The sequence below is a fragment of the Pseudorca crassidens genome, chromosome 9 (genome assembly GCF_039906515.1).
Source record: "Pseudorca crassidens isolate mPseCra1 chromosome 9, mPseCra1.hap1, whole genome shotgun sequence".
NCBI classification, from domain to species: Eukaryota; Metazoa; Chordata; class Mammalia; order Artiodactyla; family Delphinidae; genus Pseudorca; species Pseudorca crassidens.
In genome coordinates this window covers 36,107,946-36,125,934 of record NC_090304.1, presented here as the reverse complement: position 1 = coordinate 36,125,934, position 17,989 = coordinate 36,107,946, and the positions used below count along the sequence as shown (strand labels likewise).

Here is a 17,989-nt window from a genome sequence, read left to right as displayed (position 1 = left end):
GATAGTAGTGAAGTTTGTCTTAACTTCTGTGCTGGGGGAAGCAAAGTAATAAATTTCAAGCTTCAGTGGACTCCTTTAGTGTGTGTGTGTGTGTGTCTGTCTTTAGATGGGGTTGGACATTCCCAATGTCAGTCATCTAGGAAAGAGGCATATTTTAGGATGGGGTGAGGACTTGAAATGTGGGCTTTAAGAAGGAGATGGAAGGAACATCTTCCTCCTGCCAGGTGGGGTTCCTTTGGGGCTGGACTCTGAAGAGCCTGTTTGTTTAGGTGATAACAAGCATGGGCTCCAAGAAGTGAGGCACGAATTACGGGGACTCCGTGAGGATATACTGAGGCTGGCGGGCTCTAAAAGCAGCTAAACCCAGTGGCCAGTTTTAAGTTATTCTCTGTGTGTTGAAATTCCTTACCCACAAACCTGCTGTCAGGTCTTGTTCAACATTCTTTTCTGACCTCAGTAGTGAAGTGGCGTGATGGGAGAGGGTCTGTGTTTATCTTTGGAGTAAAGAAAAGAGCTGTTCCCTCCTAAGCCCAGCATTGTGGAGACACATAAACTTCAAGGAACAAGATTCTGGCCCAGTCACTCCTCTGGATTGGGTGTTACTTCGCTACTGTTAACATGGAATGATTGGGTGTTAATGGGATTTAGCAGGTTTCCCTCCAAATGGGGAGAAGATGGGCCTTGCTGGAGAGTATGTTGGAAGGATGAAGGAAAAAAAATGACCTTGAAGTTCATTCAGCTTATTGAAATGCCTCCTGTGTGCCACTGGGCACGTAGGCAGTGGGTCTACATCAGTGAATAGTAAGTCTAACCCAGCAAAGCCTGCAGCTATTCTGGCAGTGGCCTGCAATATAGGGGGCTTCCAAACTATTTGATGGATTCTGTCCTCTAGGGGTTTACAGTCAAGGGAAAGGAGTGCATTCAGAAGAGTTTAGCAACAATACAAGGCATCGTTCTCATTCAGCAAATTAATATTGAGTACCTACCTATGAGTTAGGCCATATATTATGTGCTAGAGAAATGAAGGTAGAGACATGGCCCTACCCTCATGCTCAAACAGTGTTGTGACTAAAGACGGGAAGAAGAAAGGAAAAAGCAAATGGTAGGTGATGAGAAAGCAACTTAACAGGAGGCTGCTGGAATGACGGTGGAAACTACTGTAGAAGAGACGACCTGAGGAAGGACTTTCTGGCTGAGACAAAAAGTACCCTTTTGTAGAACATTCTTAGCAAAGACTTTGAGGTGGGAAAATGATTAGCACCAAAAAAAAGGCTGGAGGATGGGGCCCAAGGTGGAGGGTTGAGGTGAGATGTTAGGCGGACTATGCAGAGCCTGGTAGGCCGTGGTAGTCAATTTAACTGGATAAACTTGTGCCAAGCCCAGTGCTAGCACCTGGCACTAGAACTTGGGACATACACTTTAAAGACTGAACTCCTTAAAATAGCCCTCGAGGCTCTGGCTCCTTTGTGGCCCCTGGTACACCCACTGGCCCCTGCAGTTCCCTCCCCAGCCGCACCCCACGGGGACCAGGGAGCCCCGGAACCAGTGTGGAGTACCAGCCTCTCTCCTGCGTTCGACCTCCTCCGTCACCAGAGGGCGCAGCGAGCAGGTCGCCCCCCACTAACCGCTCATCCCTCGAATAAGGGACGCACAGGGTGCGCGATGCCGACCGCAGAACCGCTTCCACCTCTGGGCTCTGGGCCGCGGTTTAGGACCTCCCGCTAGGGCCTGCCGCATCCCGAGGAGAAAACAAAACCCAGGTCCAAGCCTGCAACGCCCAGCCCAGGTTTCAGCGCTTACTCGGCGCGCGCTGCATCAACCCTGCGGCAGGAGGCGGAGCCCGGGCTCTCGCCCCGCCCACCCCAGCTCACGTGAACAACGCCGCGGCCCCGAGGCCGGAAGCGCTAGCGAGCCGGCGCGCACGCGCTCCTGTTTCCAGGCGCCGCAGGGTTCCCGGAGCTTCGGCCCCACCGCGTGCCCGCGCTCGCCCTCACGCTCACACTCACGCTCGTTCCCGGGTTCTCGGGCGGGGAGGGCTCGGAGGCAGTTGCGCCTGCGCAGCCCAGCCTGGTCCCCTTCCCCAGGCGCGCCGGGCTCTAGCGGCACCGCCGCCATGTGTTCGTTAGCGTTGGGCGCAGATGGTGGGTACCCCGGCCCCTCAGCCCCTAGGCCGCGACCCCGTGGGGCCGGTGAAAACCCTTCCCCTCTCCCTGCGCCCGGGACGCGGAGCCGGGGTGGTGGGGCCCGCAAAGAGGGAGGTGGAGGTGGGGGGGAGGGCCCGCCGGGCCCAGAGCGTTCTCGCTTTGCTGCCCCTCGTCCGCCCTCCTGGCACTGGGGTCCGAGGCAGAGCTGACCGTTTGCGTGTGCTAGGCGGCCGGGGCGCTGTGGAGGAGGACGACCTGCCAGGACTGTCAGACAGCGGTGACGAGGCCTCCTGGGAGGATGCGGAAGATGCCGATCTCCCCCACGACAAGCAGCAGACCCCCTGCCTGTTCTGTGACAGGTTCGTCCACCTCAGCGCGAGGCGCCAGCCCTAGGGTGGCCGGGCCCCGTCTGCTCCTCTGGAGTCCAGCCCAAGTGGCTGCCCTGGAAGTCTGGAGCCCGTGCTTTGGAGTGAGGGTTTGTTGAGCCGGAAGACCCACAGTGGTTTCCAGGGAGGAACCATGAACTGGAAGCCAGGTCACACTGCTTCACTTTGACGGGCCTCAGTTTCCTCTTGTGTAAAATGAAAGGGTTCTGGGCCGGATCTGTGGTTCCCACATCTGGTTGTGCACCTCTGTCACCTGAGACACTTAAGAAAAAAATACACAGATGCTAAACTGCACCTCAGCCCTTGTAAATCAGGGATAGGGTCTAGGAATCCGTTTCTACAAAGACTCTAGCTGAAGTGATTCTAAAGAGTAACAAGTTTGGGAGTCACTAAACTCGATTAATCCCTCAACCTTCTAGAACCGTTCAGGCTCTCCCATTCTATAATTCTTTGACAGTTAGAAAGCTTATCAGGTGTAATAGTTCCATTTGAGCCGTTTAAAGAATCACCTTTGTTAGGGGCTCCCCCCCGCAATTGAAGGGGAAGGAATTGATACTATTTTCACTTAGGGAAAAAGACGCTGCAATACCAGTAACTTGTTCAAAGTCACAAAACTGTGGTTTGTCTTATAAGCAAATCCATGTTTTTTCCACTTAAAATTCTGCCTCTTCATCTTTGACTTTGGCTGCTGTCCTGGGCAAGTGGGCGTGAAAGAGGCCTGGTTGGCACCGGCCAGTGTTACTTTAATAAACATTTTACCAGTATCCCCTGAGTCTCAGCATGGTGCTGATTGGTGGTATATTAGCTTCTGATGATTCGTCATTGTTCCCACGTGTAGCCTCATGTGGGTAGGTACGGGATGTCTGCATATACTGTAGTCGTCAAAAAATAATATTTATTGAGCATCAGGGAGGTACTTCTTTGTGATAGGCTGTGTAAATACTGTATAAATAAGCTCTCTCGGTAAACGTTTGTTGAAAACTGCTGCATATGTGCTAAGCATATAGAAGAGGTAATGCAGGCTCTCTGCCGTGTGTTCTTATTACACGTCCTTCAGTTTTGCAGGTCACAGAATAAAGGAGCTTGGCCCTCACAGTGTATAATACAAATCCTTGGGGAGCACTGTAAGACCACTTTTTGAAATATGGCACTTTGGGAATTTACCAGCTATAAAATTACATTTTATGCTTTATTTCTAAAAGCAGTTTGAGCTGTGTCAGTTCAGAGCCTCTGAAAGCAGAGTTGATACTTAGAGGAGAAAAGAATCTTATGCAGTGAATTTTTCAGGTCTTAAGAGACACAGTCTATCAAAGGGAGTTCTCTTTCTTAGAAGCCTTATGATAAATTCAGTGCTATTATTTGGCAAATTCAGCTCAACATTTTAAAGGGTGGTTTGTTTTAGGTGTAAAATGGGACTCAGAAGTACTAATTCCTTTTAGGAGTGCTGGGTTCCTCTCTACAGGTGTGTTTGGTTTTTTTTAATTAATTGGAAGTAAAACTGGAAACCTGCAGAGTGAGGGGGAAAAGTTTATATCTAACATGAAGTCAATATTTAGACTTCTTTGGGGACTATTTCATGAAGCTGTTGCTTGGTTTTTCAGGTTATTTACATCTGCTGAAGAAACATTTTCACACTGTAAGTCTGAGCATCAATTTAATATTGATAACATGGTTCATAAACATGGTGAGTAATTTTTAGAATAAAGAAAATTTTAGTTGAGAAATTTAAATTCAAACATTATGTTTTTCCAGACCATTCCTTTCCTATACAAATCCAATATAGTGAAACACATGACAACAACTTATGAAAATGGCGTGTTTTTGACAAATGGCTTTTGAGGAAAGATTGATAAATAAGTCATTCTTCTAGATATGATTGACTGTATTTAAGCTTAAATTGCCTTCACAACGAAAAAGGAAAAAAAACCCCAAAAAATCCTTGGCATGTGATTACATTTTAATCATTTTAGAATTAGGAAGACAAGGGGCGTGGATATTAGGGAGAGCAAAGGATAGAGGTGGACTTTGGAAAAGGAGGTGGATCATTATGAAAAAAGACAACTTATCAGGTCAAAGCATAACATGGACTTCAAGGCATACAAGATTGAGTTTTATAAGGAGTTTGGTAAGAGAGTGTGGAAAAAGCGAGTGCTAAAGTTAAGGTGGTAATCCAGAGATTCAGCTGATGTTTCTGTTGAAACTTGCATCTAAACATACTTGAAATTAAAGCCTTCTAATTTAAACGAATATAGAAGAGCTACAGTATCCCACTAATATTAACTAAATACAGAATTGGCTTTTTGGTCCCTGTATTTACTAACAACTAGAAAGGACATTACTGAAGAATACCAAATATTAGGCAGATTTGGGGTCTCAGATAAACATATGATACAGTATGTTTATGAATCATAAATTCAACTGCAACTACTTTTGTAAGATATAAGTGACTTAGTTTCATTTTTTTTCATGTTTTTAATGTGCATTTTAAAACTGAATTGAAACTGTACTTTATATTATTTTATATCTTTTTCAATACCAAATAGGGGCTTTTGTGTGCTATTATGCATATGAAACATTTTTATATGCTGGTATGTTCTCATAACAGTATTTCTCATGACATAATAATTGGTTGGGTATGCTGTTGCTTTCCCTTATTTTAAATGCTGCTTCATTTCTGAAAAGATGAGAACCAGATAACAAGCCTCACTGTTTTTTTCATCTGCATCATTTAACTTAATGTAAAAGCTAGTATACTTTGTATACTCTGTGTCCTGGCAAAATTATAGTTTGGTAGGTACCATAAAAATTGGGGATTTAGAAACTTTAGTATCAACTCTCGTATTAGCTGCCAAATACTTGGTAAAATCAAGGGCCTAATTTTCTTCATCTGTATTGTTCTGATAAGTGAGTAGAATTCTAAAAATTAATTTCCAATTTTTCAGAAATGCAAGAAAAGCACTGAAAAATTTGTCCTTCCTGGCTGTTTCTCAATTAAAATATTCTGAAGTGTCAGAGTTACTGTTTCTAGTTCTTAATAAAAAATTCAAAACTTTTAAGTAGTAGTTGAGAGGACAGAAATATTTTATTGTCTAACCAGAGAAGCATCTTCGGAGCAGGTTAATGAAACAAAACTCATGTTATGTTAAAATAGGTGAATTATTATTTTTTTTTCCCTTTTAGGACTTGAATTTTATGGATACATTAAACTAATAAATTTTATTAGACTTAAGGTAAGGTGGTAGCTTAATCTACAATTTTGTTTAAAACCTAAAGAAGTACTACAGCGATTATCAATGCACCGATTTTTAAAAGAATATGAGGAACTGCTGTATAAGGAACTGTTTTAAATTTGACACTCATGATATTGGGGGAATCATGGACATTAGGAACTAGCACAACATACAGCACCAAGTAAATGGATACATACCATACTTAAGTGTGGTTTTTAATTTTGTGTAGGAGATGAATCAATGTTATGTGGCAAAGTAATTCACTGTCAGATAAAGGGGAATACTGATAGTCTTTCTGTAAAATCAGAAATAATTTCTAGTGCGATTTTTAAGTGCTTTGGTTACTCTTTTTGTTCTGTTTTTTAAATACTTTGTTCTAGTCAGTTGATGTTTATATTGCCATTTCCTCAAAATCCAAACAATATAAAACTGTGCATTGAAACAATTAAGCAGTCATCCAGTCAAGTTAATGAAATAGCCGGTGAACATAGACTGTTTAAATAGAGATTTTGTGTGATGTAGACATGATTTCCTTTTTGTTTAATTTTCCCAGTTTTTTGGTAGGGGGATTTTGTGATTATGTGCAGTGAAAAAATATGCAATTAATTTTACTTCCAGAATCCTCCAGTTGAATATATGAATTCCATATACAACCCAGTGCCTTGGGAGAAAGAAGAGTATTTAAAGCCGGTATTAGAAGATGACCTTTTACTTCAATTTGGTAAGATGAACATATGGTATCTACTTTAAAGCAGGGTCATTTGTTATGGCAAAATAGTGGTTAGGTGTTACAGGAAAATATATCATCCCCTTGATTCTCTAAAGACCTCGTCAGGTAGTTGGTTTCAGAAGGAACGTTAAGTCACTTAGAAAGTGAGAGTCACACTAACAGTTACCAGGGAGGAATATGAGCTTGGGTTAAACATTGTGTAAAAGATGTTTTGAAACATAGGGAGACTTGAGAGAATAATTTTTAGTTGTCAGACTGATTTTTAATGTAATTAAAATCGATGAAATTTTAAATTTAAATAAAAGAAATTAAATCAGTATATTTAATATTTAATAGATTTAAGTAAATTTAATAATATTGCTGTTTTTACCTCAATACAATCAGATACATGACTTTTCTTAAGACATCTAATTTATGGAGCTTTTGTTTCGGTGCAGGACAGATTCCACGAAAATTCCCCACGTATACTAACTCTTAAGCCTCCCTTGTGGCAGGGTCACTCGTCTTTTGACTGTAGCTTTCTTAGTTTCTTGCTCTGTGCTTTGGTTCATTCCTTATTGAACAGGAATCTTATGAAAATTCTGTTGGCTCTCTATAGGTCTAATTTGTTGGAGTTCATGATTTTTTATTATTTTTTAAATTTATGCTTGCTTTCATGTTTTTTGTGCCAGTTAGGTGAGATAGAGGGGTTTGCTGTCTTCGGATCAGCAAGACCATTCTAAACAGACACATACCTTCTCAGATAGTAGTTTGACAGTGTGTATTTGGGCAGTCCTTTGGTAAGTGGGAACTGTGGAAAACCACTCATTTCCTTGAGAAGTACCATCAAGAGAAGTTGTGTGGCAGTGTGATGCAGTAGTAAGAACCTTAATGTAGGATTCAGGAACTAAGTGACCCTGGACAAAGCACTTAAGCTTTCTGTTTTTTAGGTCTTCATCTATAAAATGAGAACTAGGGCCAGATTTCCAACTTTCTACCTCTAAAATTTGGTGAGGCCTAGGTTGATTCTTTCCCATTTTTACAACTTCTATTAAATTTTATTTCTCCTCAGATTAACCAAAGTGATCTCTTTGATACATGACAAAGTGCCCACTAGGTGTTCTTCGTGACTCCCTAAACTCAAAATTGAACACTCACAGGTTGAAAGTAGTATGTTAAATACTTTAGAAATATGAAGAAATGAATCCTTCACATTGGGAGCCCACAGTCTAATAGTAGGAGTGTTTTGTTTTTGAATGACTGTCCTGTATTATAAGATAAGGTGGAATATAGTAAGTTTCATGAGAAGTAGGAAAAATAGTGCAGTTCAGAAGAGGAAGAGATTACTCAGATCAACAGATACCGAGTGCTATTTGCTGGTCACTATGGATACAGATCGGTATTGACCTCTTCACTCTCCAAAGGTATATTAACTTAACTTCTTTCAGACTTAATTTTAGTTTATAAAAAGGTGATAATGACACCTACCTTATAAAATTGTTACAAAGATAATGCATATTAGCACAGTGCCTGTCAGAGAGTAAGTGCTTAATGAAGGAGAATTCATTGTTATTAGTAAATACGTTCTAAGGAGTTTAGATGAAGAAGTCACGACCGAGATCTGGAACAGTTAAGGGGCCTAGTAAAGGAGGTGGAACTTGAACTGGGCATGCTTGTTAGTGCACCGCCCGTGCCTCTCAAAGCATCTGTGGGACTTCCCTGGCGGTCTGGTGGTTAGGACTACATGCTTCCACTGCAGGGGGCACGGGTTTGAACCCTGGTCAGGGAACTAAGATCCCACAAGCCACACGGCACAGCCAAAAAAAAAAAAGCAAAAGATCTGTTCTCCTGGCCATTGGTGTAGAGAGATGGAAGAGAAGGTTCTTCATTCTCATGGCTCCTGGCTTGATTACTGACTATTTCACCTGCACTGTCTTTCAGTAAATAGTTATTGAGCATCTGCTTTGTATTAGGCTTTGAGAATATAAAGATGACTAAATTTAAAAAGGAGATAACTAAGAAAATAGGCAATGAAAGTACAGTGTAAGTGGGGAGAAGTAACTATACTGATGGAGAAACCTGGCAAACACTGCCTTAGCCAGGTAATGAAGGTTAACATCATTGGTGATGTAATGTCAGCGGTATGGACCCTTTATATCATGTGATGAGGATGGCAGTTTACCTCAGTGGTCTTCCTCCCAGGCCAGTAATCTCAGTCTAACCATGAAAAACCATGAGACAGACACAAAGTGAGGGACATTCTACAGACTGCCTGACCAGTACTCCTCGAAACTGTCCATGTCAAGGGAAGCCTGAGAAGCTGTTGTAGCCAAGAGGGGCTTAAGGAGACATGACAACTAAACATATGTGGTATCCTGGATGGGATCTTGGGGCAGAAAGGGGACATTAGAGGAAGACTAATGGAATCTGAGTGAATAAAATGGAGTTTAGTTAATTTTTTTTTAAGTATGGTATAATATTTGAAACATATTCCACAAAGGGTTAATATCCTTTTTACATAAAAGACTCTTGAAAATTAAGGGACAAAGGATCAAAACAGTTGATAGAAAAATGGGGAAAAATTCTACCAAAAAGAGGTAGGAAAATAGCCCAATAGCAAGATACCATTTCTCACCTCTCAGACTGGTAAAAATTTTTACAATATGACAACACATTCTGTTGACAAAGCTGTGGAGAGACAGGCACTGTCCTAAGATTGCTAGTAGAATGCAGATTTAGCAATACCTAAAAAACTGAACATGCGATTTTTTTTTTTTTTGGCTGTACGCGGGCCTCTCACTGTTGTGGCCTCTCCGGTTGCGGAGCACAGGCTCCGGACGTGCAGGTTCAGCGGCCATGGTTCACAGGCCCAGCCACTCCACGGCATGTGGGATCTTCCCGGACCGGGGCACGAACCCGTGTCCCCTGCCTCGGCAGGCGGACTCTCAACCACTGCGCCACCAGGGAAGCCCTGAACATGCGATTTTTAACCGAGCGGTTTCACTCATAAGAATTGGTCTTGAAGGTACACCTCCAACATTCTGAAAATACATATAAGACAAATGCCCATATAGAGGAGAGCGGTTGAATAAACTATGGCACGTCCACACCATGGAGTAGTATACCTCTATCCTCTATTGCAAAGAATGAACTGAACTGGTACAGAGTGTTATCCAGGACATACTGTCAAATGAAAAAGGCAAAGCTCAAAAGAATATCTACTATGATACTCTTCACATAAGAAAGAAAGAGATTTAGGAAAATGCTTATGTGTCTGCTCATTTGTGCAAAAGAAATACAGGAAGGATAAACTAGAAACTGAAGAGATTGTTACTGAACGGGGTTTGTGGGACAAGGAAGGAAGGGCACAGTGGGATTGAGGTAACAGGGATGAGGATCGAGTGACACTTTGCTGAGTATATCTCTTTGTATAGCTCCAACTCTCAGGACTATAGTAATGTTTTTTTAAACTTTATTTATTTATTTATTTTTTCTTTGTGGTACGCGGGACTCTCACTGTTGTGGCCTCTCCCGTTGCGGAGCACAGGCTCCAGACGTGCAGGTTCAGCGGCCATGGCTCACGGGCCCAGCCACTCCGCGGCATGTGGGATCCTCCCGGACCGGGGCACGAACCCGTGTCCCCTGCATCGGCAGGTGGACTCTCAACCACTGCGCCACCAGGGAAGCCCAGTAATGTTTTTTATAGCCTTCATATAATCAAAAAAATCAACAATTGAAACAACGAGGATGTATGTATACACGGGTGGTGCTGGTGCGAAGTGGAATGCAGGCACTAACAGATGAACTGAACTGTAATACAAAGGAATAATGTAACCATACTGCAGGGAGTGGGGAGGAAAAGAACTAGGTGAGTAACTGAAACCTTTAATGGATGTTGTGCTGAGGCTACAGATAAAAAGAACTGCATCAACGTTGTAATCCAGTAAGAAAAGGCATTTCTTGCAGGGTAAGAATTAGCAATTCTGATGCTATTTTTGTGTATGCTAGAATGGAACATGTAAGTTAATAATTTATGGATGGGGCTTCCCTGGTGGCACGGTGGTTAAGAATCTGCCCGCCAGTGCAGGGGACACGGGTTTGAGACCTGGTCCGGGAAGATCCCACATGCCGTGGAGCAGCTAAGCCTGTGCGCCACAACTACTGAGCCTGCGCTCTAGAGCCTGCAAGCCACAACTACTGAAGCCCTCATGCCTAGAGCCCGTGCTCTGCAACAAGAGGAGCCACCACAATGAGAAGCCTGCTCACCGCAACGAAGAGCAGCCCCTGCTCACCACAACTAGAAAAAGCCCACACGCAGCAACGAAGACCCAACACAGCCAAAAATAAAAAAATAAAATTAATAAATTTATTTTAAAAAATTATGGATAAAAGCCAGGTTTCTCACAGTTGGAGAATGAGGTTTCAGATAAGGAAATGAAGGATGAAATGAGTCCTGTGTTGACAAATTGGAATCAGAAGTGTCAGTGTAAATTCATAGTTTTTCTTATACAGACAGACAGATACAGAAATGTAGGGGGGTGTGTGTGTGTGTGTGTGTGTGTGTGTGTGTGTGTGTGTGTGTGTGTTTAGTATAATACATATACTTCCGAGCTCTGCTGAAAGGGCCTAGAAAAACCCCAGTAGCAATGATCATACCTAGTGCCCAGATCTTGATTTATAATCCTTTATTAATGAAAGGAACCAAGGGTCCTTAGAGAGGTGATTGATTTCCAGGAGGGGCAGGGAAAATACAAGATAAGTCTAGGACACCTTGTTCCAGAAAATTAGGAAGTACTTAAGAAAAAGTGGGGCAAGAGGGGACATAACCTAAAGAACACAGGAACCAACCTGAAGGACCTCCTAGTGGCCAAAGCTAGAAAAATTTAATCAATACAGAAAATGACAGTATTGGGTTTTAACCCATAGGATAAAATAAATGTCCATGAATTCTTCTTGACATGAATAAGCAACCAAATAAATGGGAAGGAGTAGCTCCGCTTCAGTGTAGAATTCCTGTTAATAAACGTCAAAGGAAAAAGAGAAACGCAAAATCAGCATTAGGCAAACACCACGGTAGTAACTTGCAGAAAAGAGCAACCCATGCATGCTAAGATTAGTGGGTGAAAATTTAGGCAGGTGAGATAGGATTTGCATAGTTCAAAGTATGTCCCCCAAGAAATTTAACTACAAAGGAGCTGTTAAACTTTTGAGTGGAAAAACTGAGCAGACACTACCATAACCAAGTGATCAAGGTTAACATCACCAGTAATAAGTGTACTGACGCCATGAACCCCTTGGTGTAATGCTCTGAGGAGGCAACGTCATTTCTCTGCTGTTCTTGCCAAAAATGTTTAACCTCATTCTAATAATGAAAAATCATCAGATGATCCCAGGTTGAGGGCCAGTCTACCAAATTACTGATCAGTGTTCTTCAAAAATGTCAAGATACAGTAATTGGGTGCAGTATTCTATAAATAATTCATGGTGCTGAATATTTTTGTTCAGATCTTTTATGTCTTTTTGGATTTTTAAAAATCTACCTCTATCGGTTGTTGATAGGGGTGTATTTAAATCTCTGTGATTAGAGGATTGTCTTTTTTTGCCATTCTGTCAGCTTTTGCTTTGTGTATGTTGAAGCTCTTTTGTGAGGTTTATTCTCATTTATAATTGTTATGTCTTCCTGATAAATTGACTATTTTTTGTGTGTATGTGTGTGGTACGCGGGCCTCTCACTGTTGTGGCCTCTCCCGTTGTGGAGCACAGGCTCCGGATGCGCAGGCTCAGCGACCATGGCTCACGGGCCCAGCCGCTCCGCGGCATGTGGGATCTTCCCAGACCGGGGCCCGAACCCACGTCCCCTGCATCGGCAGGCGGACTCTCAACCACTGCGCCACCAGGGAAGCCCTAAATTGACTATTTTTATGGTAGTTTTCAGCTGCCAAAATGAAGTATCCAGGTGATTTGAACCTCCTGAGACAGAATATAAATGTGGAAGTTCATCTTCCTGAATATGGTTTAGGACTTTAAATTAGACTGTTTTGATATATTATAGTTATGCATCGTAATGTTTACTGAATCTTTTCTCCTCTTCAAAGCTATACACTTTAATATATAATTATCTGTGTACAGTTGGCCGTCATATCTGGGAGTTCTGCATTTTTGGATTCAACCAACCTTGGATCAGAAATATTCAGGAAGGGCTTCCCTGGTGGCGCAGTGGTTGAGAGTCCGCCTGCCGATGCAGGGGACATGGGTTCGGGCCCTGGTCTGGGAAGATCCCACATGCCGCGGAGCGGCTGGGCCCGTGAGCCATGGCCGCTGAGCCTGCGCGTCCGGAGCCTATGCTCCACAATGGGAGAGGCCACAACAGTGAGAGGCCCACGTACAGCAAAAAAAAAAAAAAAAAAATTCAGGAAAAAAAAGTTCCAGAAATTCAGAAAGTAAAACTTGAATTTGCTGCCCAGTGACAACTATTTATATTGTATTTATAACTATTTGTATAGCATTTACATTGTGTTAGGTATTATAAGGAATCTAGAGATGATTTAAAGTGTTATATGTAAATACGCCATTTTATCCAAGGGCTTGAGCATCTGTGGGTTTTGGTGTCCGAGGGAGGGGGGTCCTGGAACAAATCCCCCACAGATACCAAGGGACAACTGTGTTATTAATGCTGACAGCTTTTATTCTGACTCACTTCTTGCAGCAGAAAGCAAAATAGAGAAACTAGCCAAAACAAAGAAACCAATTTCTTTGTTTAGTTCTAATCCATAACTTAAATTAACAAGGTGGTTTGCAGACAGTGTGAAGAATTTTAAAGACAAGGTACACAATGAGAGTTGTAGTAGGAAGTAGAAAATACGGTACACCATCCTTTAATAGTTCGGCAATATTTTGTTGCTCATTAATTTTTGGTGAACTAAATAGTGGATGAATCTGTAGTTTTTTGGGTTTTTTTTGCGGTACGCGGGCCTCTCACCATTGTGGCCTCTCCCGTTGCGGAGCACAGGCTCCGGACGCGCAGGCCCAGTGGCCATGACTCACGGGCCCAGCCGCTCTGCGGCATGTGGGATCCTCCCGGACCGGGGCACGAACCTGCGTCCGCTGCATCGGCAGGCGGACTCTCAACCACTGCGCCACCAGGGAAGCCCGAATCTGTAGTTTTTTAAAGCAACGAGTCAGTATTCTGGTAGACTGTTTAGAGTTTCGTGGCACACCATACTGCTTTTATAACAAGTTCAATTTAGGCTCTAGTCTCTAAGTTATAATATTATCATGTATTTGTGAAGCTTAGTTATTTTGTCCCAGCTCTAAAGAAGTGTTGCAGGTAAAAACTGAATAGGAAAAAAAAAAGTCGTGTTTCCCTCAGAGCTGTACTGAGGAGACAGTGTATTATCTACATTGTTTTCATTGCTTTAAGTTGATTCAACAGTTAATTAGACGGGTCAGTGGACATTGGGATTTTGTAAAACTCACTAGATCCATATATTAACTTCTGTTTGCAGAATTAATGATTTACATATATTAACTTATGTAGCAGAAGTTAATGATTTACATATAGTGAAATTAAATTTAAATCAAGAATTTTGAATAATATTAGGAATTAGGATATTTAATAATGTCAGCAATAAGACAGTGTATAGATTGCACACCACCTTACCCATGATGAAAAAGTTATTGAATGTACAGAATTCCTTACCTACACACTGTCCTTAAGGAATATCTAAATGTCATACCTGTTACTCTACAGATAAAGACCCAGAGGCTGGAGGTGGCCCTGTGTGGTGGCAAGAACACGGGCTGGGAAGGCAGGCATGGGTTTGAATTGTAGTTCCTTCATTAAACAGCTGCATGACTTTGGGCTAGTCAGTTTCTCTGAAATTTATTTTTCCCCTGTCTTAAAATAGGGATAAATGTTTATATTTTAGGTTTGTTTTGAAGATGGAATGAGATGTAATGCATGAACTTGAAAGATACCTGATGATCAATAAATATGAGTTTTTTCCTTCTACCTTTTTATTTCTTCCTGGGTTTGGTTCAGTACAATTAATGCTTATTTATGTGTTCAGTTTAGCCAACTAGTGAAAAGTTTAGACTAACAGCATGCTCTTTAAACTCAAATTGGAATAGTTTGGATATTAAATATTTATTTAATTAAAAGTACTAATTTTTCTCAGTTGGCCGCATAATAGGCACTTAGTATATACTTATTCGTAACACATTTATATGTGCTTCATTGTTATAAGATGGCCTGATAGAAATGTCCATTTGTTTATTTAGATGTAGAAGATCTTTATGAACCCGTGTCAGTTCCATTCTCATACCCCAGTGGACTCCGTGAAAATACATCAGTTGTTGAAAAATTGAAACACATGGAAGCCAGGGCACTGTCTGCTGAAGCTGCGTTAGCTGGAGCGCGTGAGGATCTGCAAAGAATGAAGTAATTTATCAATCTTATAGAAAATTAATTGTTTAGATCCCCAAAATAATATATTCATAAAAAGATAGAATATGGTAAAATATTTCATATACTGGAAAGCACAGTGTAGATATTTTAATTTCAATAATATTAAAGGTACGCAGTATTTTTTATACATTGTGGATGTCGTTGATTAACATAAAATTCTGTAGTTTTATCTGTCCTCTTATATTTCTTTATAATTACTTTTGTACTAATGATAATTGTTCTGGGGAGTGTGTTCCTCCTGAGTGCTTTTTGTTCCTTGATATTGCCTTCCTTTGAATTACCTTATTTCTAATAGATTTCTCCATTTTACTTTTTCTCTCCTGGACTTTTTAAAGTGTAGGGATTAATATTTTTTAGGCTTGTGGAAAATACAGGGTTGAAATTTTTGTTTTTAAAGAATCACAATATAATTATGATGAAGTATATAATCAGAAAACCAGCTACATAGGATGGTTTTCTCTAGTGAGTAAATTAACATTCTGCTGGCTTAGTACTTGTCAGAATTTAATGTGCATACGAATCATCTGGGTATCTCGTTAAACTAGATTCTGATTCAGGAGGCCTGAAATAGGTAGTGTCTGAGATTCTGCATTACTACCAAGTGTATATACCTCTAACTTAACCTATTAGATTTGTAAGTTGGTTGCTATTGCCCAATTACCCATTTTTGATGGTTTGCCAGAATGTCCAGCAGAAAAAATAGTATAGCTGATTGTAGTTTCCCTTTTTCTGAGATTTTATGCTGGGTAATCTAGTAACCAACGATTCTATTATGTGCCTCTTTACACTTCTCTCCCATATATACCTCATAGATTCTTGATGTGTTGTTATCAGAGAAGGAGCTGAGTTTTAGAGCCTGAGCAGAGGGTGTTGATGTGTGTAAATAATTCCCAGTTTGGGTCTGCTTTCTGCCTATATAACCCTTCCATGAGATACTATGGTTTTAAAGAATATTCATAGCATTGGAATATGCTCTATTGATTCAGCTGCTAAAATAGGATTTTGGAACAATAGAAATAATAAAGTTGAATAAAGTCATAGTGTGCTTATTTTGTTCACTTGAAAGATAAAACAGCCATAGCCTGCAGTTGGCAGTGCTTTTGTGATTTGTAGAAGGAATGCTTCCAGCTGGGTTTGAATATGCCATTGCTTAAGATCCAGCAGGGGGAGCTTTCCGTGCTTAAGATAGAACGTGATTTAGAAGGCTCATCACACCGCGCACTCCCTCCCCCCTCCCCCTTCCTCTTCCTCAGCCTCTAGCCTTTCCTTTTTTCATGGTCCAGTAAACTTGTCTCAAGGGTGTATTTCAAATTGATTACAGACAGTTTGCTCAGGATTTTGTGATGAACGCAGATGTCAGAACCTGCTCGTCATCTACAACTGCCATTGCAGACCTCCAGGAGGATGAGGATGGCGTTTATTTCAGCTCATACGGGCATTATGGGATACATGAAGAAATGCTAAAGGTTAGAAAAGAGCACAAATGTACCAAATCCATACTAAAGGAAAAATAGAGTAAAAAGGTTCTTAATACATATGGGAGAACTGCTTTTTTGGTTTTTGGTTTTTTTGAGAACTGCTTTTTAAATCTTTTTGGTGCTTGATAGCTCATCTTGCATTGAAAAGATTATAGAAGCATCAGAGACACTGTAAATTCTGTTTAAGATCATTATTAATCTTTATTATGAGATTACCTTTTGCTGGGAATAAAACATTCAAAAAAATTGCTGACGATTTTAGTCTTCTCAAGAGCAACTTTTAAATAGGAAGAAAAATACGTTTGCCTTTTAATGTGTGAAGGAAATGATTAATTTTAGTGTTTTAATTAGCAGTACTGACTTTAGTTTGGGCGAATAATAATTCTTTGGTACAAAGTTAATTATAAATAATTCTCACAGTTGTTACGGCATTACTTTTTTACATTTGAAATCATTGCTATATAGAAGAATTTCCTAAATCAGATACTTGAATTTGGTTGGTTTTAAGTTTTATAATGGTAATGTCCATATAAACTATAAGTAGATTTCTAGGTATACCTGGTATATTATGTACATTTTATCATGTATTATAGATTATAAAATAGCAAAATGGTTTTTTAATTCAGTAAAACTGAAAATATCTAACTAGAGTAAAATAAATGTTGGAGTGTAAAAATTACTGAAAACTTTAATGTTTATCTCTGTGAATTTTAGATGCCACTACTTTTTTTTCTTAAAAACCAACAAACGAAAAATTCCTTTCTGAATCCTTCCTCAAAAGATTGGTTTATTTTACGGACACCCCAAGACTGTGTTCCTTGAAACATGCCCATTTAAGATAACCAGGGGTAGTTAATGAGTATATATTTTGTTGAGTCAGTTTTGCAGGATCACAGAGTGGAGGTTTGCTGATTAATAGTAATTGTAATTAGTTGGGGTCTTTTAAAGCAATGTCATGTCATTTCTTTGCTAATGACTTGTCACAGTTGGTTGTGCTTTTTGTTGTCACTTGGGTAGTTGCATAGCATTACAAATAACAGTTATAACTGTTGCTAAGTAATAAATTAAGTCCAGAGTGAATTTGTTTAAAAGAAATTGACATACTCCATTTTCTCTGTTAAAATTAATTTTATTGTGTCTAGAATATTTCCTTTAAAGGAGTTAATCTAAGCCCATGTTTGCCGTTATAAATCACCCCATCAATTTCAATGCCATGAACCTTTAATGCTTTTGATATGGTAATTTTAGTTGGGTTTTTCAGACAGATAAGGTTACTGAGACTCCTAGAAGATAGTACATCTGAGTGCTCTCAGTACAGTCATCAGGGAAATCCAGTTTGGACTTACTTCCAAATCTCTGTCCTGGACCCTTGTAGCTCTGTATCAACAACTAGAGGATCTTTACACCTGATGGAATATTTTAAGTCCTTTTGATGTACATATATATTTAAGAAGTTCCAGCTGGAAGTTTCCAGTGCTGTGTTTTCACTTTTAGAGAATCACTTAAGACTCCTTATTAATATAAGTTTCCATGCCTTAATTCCCCTTTGCTGTTATACAATGTAACCACCTTCTC

At 40.6% G+C, this 17,989-nt stretch overlaps 1 protein-coding gene across 12 annotated transcripts in view; it reads left to right on the top strand.

Moving 5' to 3' along the window:
- Nucleotides 1-1,984: 1,984 nt before the first annotated feature.
- PRMT3 (protein arginine methyltransferase 3) overlaps nucleotides 1,985-17,989 on the top strand; it is a 137,343-nt gene continuing 121,338 nt past the window's right edge. For 3 of the 12 annotated variants that reach the window (XM_067749621.1, XM_067749623.1, XM_067749628.1), the window contains exons 1-7: nucleotides 1,985-2,141; nucleotides 2,371-2,503; nucleotides 4,132-4,214; nucleotides 5,711-5,760; nucleotides 6,379-6,481; nucleotides 14,750-14,909; nucleotides 16,258-16,402. In XM_067749621.1, the coding sequence (XP_067605722.1) occupies nucleotides 2,114-2,141; nucleotides 2,371-2,503; nucleotides 4,132-4,214; nucleotides 5,711-5,760; nucleotides 6,379-6,481; nucleotides 14,750-14,909; nucleotides 16,258-16,402 (702 nt within the window). In that variant the 5' untranslated portion in view covers nucleotides 1,985-2,113. Of the gene's footprint in view, nucleotides 2,142-2,369; nucleotides 2,504-3,587; nucleotides 3,655-4,131; nucleotides 4,215-5,710; nucleotides 5,761-6,378; nucleotides 6,482-14,749; nucleotides 14,910-16,257; nucleotides 16,403-17,989 lie in introns of those variants that run through there. The other 9 variants (XM_067749627.1, XM_067749632.1, XM_067749631.1 and 6 more) reach the window with 9 other exon arrangements.